At 58.4% G+C, this 7,733-nt stretch overlaps 1 protein-coding gene across 1 annotated transcript in view; it reads right to left on the bottom strand.

The window, feature by feature from the left end:
• Window positions 1-740: 740 nt before the first annotated feature.
• Window positions 741-7,733, bottom strand: part of LOC141987915 (receptor-type tyrosine-protein phosphatase epsilon-like) — a 45,936-nt gene continuing 38,943 nt past the window's right edge. The window contains exons 24-27 of the mRNA XM_074953751.1: window positions 6,742-6,867; window positions 5,305-5,462; window positions 2,324-2,459; window positions 741-1,748 (exon numbers count right to left, since the gene is read on the bottom strand). Coding sequence (XP_074809852.1) covers window positions 1,674-1,748; window positions 2,324-2,459; window positions 5,305-5,462; window positions 6,742-6,867 — 495 coding nt within the window. The 3' untranslated portion in view covers window positions 741-1,673. The remainder of the gene's footprint in view (window positions 1,749-2,323; window positions 2,460-5,304; window positions 5,463-6,741; window positions 6,868-7,733) is intronic.

The following is a 7,733-nucleotide window of genomic DNA, read 5'->3' on the forward strand; positions in this document are numbered from 1 at the left end:
TTCCCGGGGAGTGTGAAATTAAAGGTACTGGATGTAATTGGGGTAGGAACTAGAGGGGATCTGTGTTTGGTGTCTCGCGCAGCGACTGGTGCACAAGAGCAGAGGTAGGAATTGTTCGGCACCCGAGGGGAAAAGACAATTACCTGGGTCTAGAAAGGACCTTCTGGCTCACTGAGCATCGAAGAATCTCAGCACCGAACCAGGGTGGAACTTTGGAGCATTAAAAGACACTGCTGAAAAGGGGGGTGCCAGGTGCTGGTCTGGGCGAATTCTGACCCACAGCCCAGGGAAGGAGCTGACCCTCCCGGCAACAAGACACAGTGAGGAGAGTCGTTATCCACCGACACCTTCCACTGCACCCACGCGAAGCAGCAGAGAACCAGTGCGCTGAAAGCTGCACACCGGCTGGTCAGTGCCCAGTGCAGAGCTGCCTCCTCCCGGCCCGGAGACAGGCTAGAGCCTGCTGGCACTAGGCAGATCTCTGAGCTTTGCTGACACCCTGCAGGGAGCCTCTGCCCTGCCCCGGGTCACAGGACAAAGGACAAAGGACGGGTGGTGAGATTTCAGGTCAGAACTTGGATTTCTCTGGCTTGTTCCTAGCAATAACTGAAGGTTCACTTGTTCAGGCGACACTTTAGCGAGACCCCAAGCTGGATGTAGCTAAAGCTGGGTGTGGGCTCGCCCTGTAAGCCCAGGCAACGTGGCCCAAGAGAGCTTTAAACTGAGCTTTAATCGGCTGCTTTTGATGTTTAAACTTGTCCCATTTATACCAAGTTGTTCAAATGGCAGCACCCAGCCTCTGGGCAGTGCCTGAAGACAAGTGCAACCTTAGTCCCTAGCACGGCCTGGAAGCGTATTAATGCGTCTGAGCTTTGACAGAATCGATAACTAAGGACAATAAGGCAAGAAACAGGGCTCTGGGGGACTGGGTTTTCCTTGGAACAGCTGCTGCCCCAGCACTGGTCCGTGTTCCTTGCTTACAAGATGACAGGCTGGGCTACACCCACAATGTGGGTTGAACTGAGGTGAAGCTGGTAAAGCGAGGGCACCGTTTCCACAGGGCAGCAGATCGGTGCGTGTTGCTGGTGTCCAGGAGACACGGGATCAGGCCCGTGAGAGTAACAGCGTAGGGTGTGTAAATTACCAGCCTGCAGAGGGAAAGCACAGGGCTCGCGGAGCCCAGAGTGGAGTGCTCGTGTTGCCGACAGCCGGGACTTTGGGAGAGTTTTCCTGGTGGGCATGGCCAGGGCTCCCTCCCGCTGTGAGCGGTGGTACCGATTCCGCCCGGACACCTCGGCTACCCCTGAGAAGTCACAATGCACACGCGCTCTGGCTCCAGGTAAGTTACCACCCAAGTCCCTGGCTGGACAAAGTCTGGGATAACAGATTCAGAGCATCCAACCCACTCCCTGGAAATGAGCCCCAGAGGAAACCGTCTGCTTCAGCCAGCTGCATGGGCTCCAGGGTACGGCGTGTCAGGAGTCCAGAGCGTCCCAGCCGGCACCACCAGGGCCCTTCTCGTCTCTGCCAGTTTCCATGGCCCAGGCTCGCTCCCCAGGACACGGGCTTCTGCCCGGGCACAGAGCAGCACAGAGGTGCCACGAGAAGCAGCAGCAGCAGCAGAAGGTTGCGACTCGAGAAGGTCCCGACTCGAGAAGGTCCCTCGCTCGCCTCTATTTGAAATTCCCATAGATTTTGAATGAGTCCAGGTAGCTCAGGGCTAACTCATAGCAGAACGTGTACTGCTCCTGGGGAGAGACGGCTGCACGTCAGCACCCCAGGTGACAGGCCCAGACCCACCCGCACATACCCCTGCTCTCACCTCTTGGCGTGCAGGGCGGGCTGCGGGTCTCGCAGCTCCTGAGTGACCCATGCTCAGGTGTGTCCCCCCCTGCCAGATCTAGGGTCAGAAACCCAGCCTCCATCAGGAGCCCGGTCCCCAGCCGCAGCCTCCCCGAGCCAGAGCCTGCAGGAGCTCCCACTCCTGCCATGCTGTCTTGGCTCTAACAGAGCCCATCACCGTAGCCTCTGACGTGAAGCACAATCCCAAGAGGCCGCAGGTCTCTCTCCCCCCCGCCACACCGAGGCACCTGGGGCTGGGGTTTGTTTCCCTCTCTGGGAGCTCTGGAATCAGCCTGGGCCCAAGGAGCCGGGGAGGGAGCAACAGAGCAGTGCACGGGACGCCAGGGGCGGCAGGACCTTTGATTGTGTGACTGTCCCCGGGCCAATTGGGGCAGTCCCCGGGGCTGCCTGAGCTGTGGCTCCTGGCCTTGGGGCTGGCAGCAGGAGCACCGGCCTCTCTGGGCCAGGCTGGGGCACTTACCACGTCCTTGATCATCTGCCGTCGCCGGCGCTTCAGCATTCTCACCGCCTGCGAGATGTCCAGCAGCCCCTCGCTGCGGATCTGCTCGCACAGGAAGGTGGCGGCACAGAAGAGCCCGCAGCGGCTGGCACCGTCCCTGCGGGGAGAAGGGAAGTGCAGATCGGTGCAGGCCAGGAGTCGCCCAATGGCACCGGGCTGCCAGTGGCCAGACCTATGGCTGTTCTACGTGGCTGGTGCACCAGGGAGCTGCAGCCCGGGCTGTGGCTGGGGCGGGGCAGCCTGGGCTGCCACATCTCGGACAGGGGTGCCCGGTCCGCATGCTCCCGCCAGCCAGCCAGCCAGGGGGCTCGCAGAAGGCAGCCCTGGGCACTGTGCTGGGTGGTTTGGGTGCGAGTCCCAGGGGAGGGAGCAGAGATGGGTCTGCTCTAGAGAGGCCGTTCCAGCTGATGAGGACCTGGAAGCTCAAGGGTCTATCAACTGTAAGGAGGATCTGAATGAATTCTCCCCTGACAGATGGCTGGGGGTGGGTGCGGGGGAGAGACCTCAGGACCAGACTGTATTTACATGAACACCCTACTCTTCCTAGGTATCCAGCTGTGATGTTATTGACATGAATCGTGGCCGTATAGATCATTGTTGCAACCAAGGTCCTGTAGTGGCACCAAATCTCGTACAAAGGAGGTCAAGTAAGGGTGTCTGAGATGAGGTTATGGTTTGCTGGTTATGATTATGCTATCTGGGTGCAGGTATCATTTTTGTATTTAAAGTTATAAGTATTGGCTCTGTACTGTCTGTATTTCAAACTTGTGCTGTGCTTCTTGGTGACACCCCAGATAGTTTGGTATCAGCTCCGCCTAGCCTGCTGAATGGCCCATTAGGGACCATCAGCTACACACCTGACCCATTCAGAGAAGGCAGACACGCCTTGGGACTCAGCCAGGTAGGCAGGGACCTGCCTATGGACAGAACTCTGAGGCTTTCAAGCCATGTGCTCGGCAGCTTGTGTTTGGAACAAAGGAAGCTTAGGCCGCATGGCAAGAGACTATAAAAGGCAGCTGCATCTTCTCCATTTTGTCTTCAGTCCTGCTTCTTACCTCTGGAGGAACCTTGCTACAAACGGAAGCTCTGAACAAAGGACTGAATGAGCCATCCAGCTGTGGGTGTTCTCCAGAGACTTGATTTGAACCTGAAGTTTATTCCATCACTGCTACAAGCCTGAACCAAGAACTTTGCCATCACTGTCTGTCATTGATTCCATTTAGCCAATTCTAGCTCTCATCTATATTTCTTTCTTTTTATGAATAAACCTTTAGATTTTAGATTCTAAAGGACTGGCAACAGCGTGATTTGTGGGTAAGATCTGACTTGTATATTGACCTGGGTCTGGGGCTTGGTCCTTTAGGATCCTTTTTTCTTTTACTGGGGTATTGGTTTTCATAATCATTCATCCCCATACGAAGTGGTGCTGGTGGTGATACTGGGGAACTGGAGTGTCTGAAGGAATTGCATGTAAGACTTTTGCTTAGCCAGTGGGGTAAAACTGAAGTCCTCTCTGTTTGGCTGTTTGGTGTGCCTTAGAGGTGGAGAAACCCCAGCCTTGGGCTGTAACTGCCCTGCTCCAAGCAATTTGTCCTGAATTGATACGCTCAGTAGTGTCCCGCCAAAGGCCGCATCGTTACACTAGCAGACAGAGGTAAGTTGCTCAAAGTGATCAACGTTGGCTTGTGTTGGGTTACAAATCACTTTAGTACTGAACGCAGGGGGAGTGAAATGCTGTTATCCATGTTGTTGTCTGTTGTATGAGTAAAGGGGAGAAGGGCTGTGCTCAGCCTGCACCAAATGAGGGGGTCGCCCTCAGCTGAAAGGACCTTGTTAAGCCAGGGGCTCGAATGCCAGATCCCCATGAAAGTAAGAGGGTGGGCACATGTGTCCCAGCCAGGGGGGTTGGATTCTCCCTAAAGGTCCCTGGACTGGTTTAACCTGTTCCCTCCACTGTTCAAAGAACAGATCTAAATAGGCTTCGTTAGGCGCCTCTTTGTTCTGTTAAATGCCCAATCAGAGCTGGAACGGGTTGCGGTCGAACTGTGTTTCTGCCCTGCCTGCTAAGAGCTAAAACCACTGAGAGCTGGAATCCCTTGAGATGGGGCAGCCTGCACAGAGCTGGCAATCACTCAGAGACGGATGTGCCAAGGTCACAGCCGAGAGGCAGAAGGCGACTGACAGTCAGCTGGTGACCGAGTGGCTGGTCCAGCGGTGAGCAGAATGAGCAGCTGGCAGGGCAGCCAACTAGAGCATGTGTTCAGAGGCCAGACCAAGCCAGGTGCCTTCTCCCCCGGGTGGGAGGGGAACTCACACAGCTGCGCCTCTGAACCCTGGGTCCTCACTGACCCAGGACAACCCCTGTGAGTGGGGTGCGGGGAGGGAGCAGAGGGGGGCACGGAAAGGGAACTGTTGGTTGTAGATCTCAAGAACATGAGGCGGAAGCTCTGCCCCACGCACTGTGGGTGGGCGTCCTGCTCACAGTTTATGTTTATGAATCTTGTTTGTGGCATTTTCCCTAATTAATGTCGGGTGACTTCCCTCCTTTCTTTAAAAGTTTCTTTGCTACACTCAGACTCTGTGCTTGCAAGTGGGGAAGTTTTGCCTCTCAGAGGCGCCTGGGGTGGAGTGTAATTGTCCCAGGTCACTGCGTGGGGGCTCGAGCCGGTTCTGTGTTGTATCGATGGAAAGGAACCCCCAGGTATTGAACCCGGCCCTGGTTATGGTTGCTGCCAGCTGCACCTGGCAGAAGGGCTCCACAGCCATCGATGGTCCCAGTCTACGCCAGCCTCCCCCCAGGAGAGTCCGTGCCAAGCGCCCGCTGTGTTGAGCCACCTCCTGCTGCAGGGCTTGGGAGTGAGCTCCTGCTACGCTCGCCGACTCCGCTCCGGGCAGAGCCAGCCTGTCGCACCAGGGCTGCCCGGCCCAGAGCCCTCACTCACCAGCAAGTGACGAGAATGTGGCTGTCCTGGCTTGTCCGCTGGCTCCGCTCCACCTCCCCCAGCAAGCTGATGATGGTGGCAGGGCATGGGGGGAGCCGCTGCTGCATGGGCCAGTCGTCTACTTGCCAGAACCTGATCTCCAGCGCGGCCTTCTTGGGCTAGTGAGGAGACAGGTGAGGAGGGGAGGAACCACAGCAGAGTCAGCCTCGGGCAGAAAGGAAACCCTCGCAGCGAGGCTGGTGGGAATTCAGGGAAGGCTAATGGGCAGAAAGGGGGCAGCCCCAGAGAGGGGAGGGGGCTACATGCCAACAGACCTTTCCACAACTCAGCCATTGGCCCCAGCCCGAGGACGAGCTATGGGACTGAGACAGGGCCTAAGTCGTGTCAGACCCTCATGCAAACCTGGGGGAGCGACCTTCCCAATGGTGACAGCCTGCGTCTCTGAACAGCCTGGCTCCGGCCCACCACAGAGCCACAAGCCAGACTCCAGGAAATGTGGGGCTGGAAGGGACCTCGAGAGGCCGCCAAGTCCAGCCCCCTGCGCTGAGGCAGGGCCGAGTAACCCTAGACCATCCCTGAGAGAGGTTTATCCGACCTGGCCTAGGACCCTCCAGTGACGGGATCCCACAACCTCCCTTGGGAGCCTCTTCCAGAGCTTAACTACCCTGAGAGTCCGAAAGATTTTCCTAATAGCTAATGGACAGCTCCCTTGCTGCAGATCACGCCCATCACTTCCTGTCCTACCTCCAGTGGCCATGGAGAACAATTCATCCCCATCCTCTGTATAACAGCCCGCAGCATTTGAAAACTGTTCTCAGGTCCCCCCAGTCTTCTTTCCCCAGTCCTGAACATGCCCAGTTATTCGAACCTTCCCCCACCGGTCAGGTTTTCTCAACCGTCTCTCATGTGTGTTGCTCTCCTCTGGCCTCTCTCCAGCTTGCCCCTCCCTTTCCCAAAGCGTGGGGTGCCCAGACTTGGGCACAGGACCGCAGCCAAGGCCTCCCCTGGCCAAGTAGAGCAGGACAGCTGGAAGTTACGATACTGTCTGTGGGCCCTGCCTTCTCTCCAGCCTGGCTGCCGGGCTGCCTTTCGCAGAGGATGGTTCTGAAAGGCGGGACTCACCAACACCCTCCCCGCTCAGTCCCATCCTCTGGGGGGCAGTGATCGCTCTCTAGGCAGGCAAGGGCCCAGCCCTGCTCCAAGGGTCCCATCTGGAGTCCCCCAGGGCCCTGGCCACGCGAGGGTCACCCTCTCAGGGCAGCGATAGTGTCTCTGATCTCGGTGGTCGGATCAGTAGCTAGCCCTGAATCTCAGCTCTGAGCTGGGTCTCCATTGACCTGGGAGCCCTGCTTGGCCAACTCGGGCTCTTCTGGGGACCAGGGCCCTGAGGGCTGATCTCAGAGGAAGACCCAGGACCATCCCAGAGGCAGGGCCTACCTGTTGCCTGTTGGTTACAGCGAGTGTGCGGATGGTGAAGCCAGCTCCCGGCTCCTCCGAGATCAGTTCGACGTGGAAACGGCCGTAAGAGGCCTCTCCGTGCGCAGGCCAGAACGCCAGGTATGTCTGGGGAGTGAACACACGGACCTGCTCACAGACGTGTGCTCACAGGCACACACGGACCATGCACACGCAGTCACACGCCTAATGCCGGCACACAGGGGAAATGCTCAGACCCCACACACGGACCTGCTCACAGACGTGTGCTCACAGGGCACGCACGGACCACGCACACGCACAGACACAGGCCTAACGCCGGCACACAGAGCAGTGTTCTGATGCGCAAAGCATCCCCACCCCCACATGTGCCCACAGACTGGCCCGGCCAGAGACAGGGCACACGCAGCCTGGTGTCCTCACGCATGTACACTCAGACAGCTTCAGGAACCACTGGCGGCTCTAGCCAGGGTCCACGGGTGCAACTGCAACCTCAGCAATCCGGCCAAGGTGTGCACCACCATGCCTGCATCTCCTGTCTCAGCCAGCCCTGGGTCCCACTCCACGGGCTGGGACCGCACAGCTCCACTCGGGGCTGGGGCTGGCGGGCGCCCCGGGTGGGGCTCAGCTTACACAGGGCAGCGGGGAGGCGAGCTGGGCTCTTCTACGTGGCTGGCAGCTCCACTTGGGGCTGGCGGGCGAGACGGGCGCGACGGGCAGGGCTCAGGTTACACAGGGCAGCGGGGAGGCGAGCCAGGCTCTTCTACGTGGCTGGCAGGCCGGGGAGCTGCAGCACGGGCTATGGATGGCGGGGGAGCCTGGGCTGCCACAGCTCCATGCCAGGCACCCTGCTGGCAGGGGGGAGCAGAGCGGGAGGTAGCACAGCGCCCCCTCTGAAGTGGGAGGCTGCAGCCGCCCAACACGCATAGACACACGGCGTATCCCCATCTCTCTGCAGACGGTGCCAGTGTGTGATGGTGAGAGGGGAGTAAGCA

This window comes from Natator depressus, chromosome 5, assembly GCF_965152275.1.
Source record: "Natator depressus isolate rNatDep1 chromosome 5, rNatDep2.hap1, whole genome shotgun sequence".
Classification (NCBI taxonomy): domain Eukaryota; kingdom Metazoa; phylum Chordata; order Testudines; family Cheloniidae; genus Natator; species Natator depressus.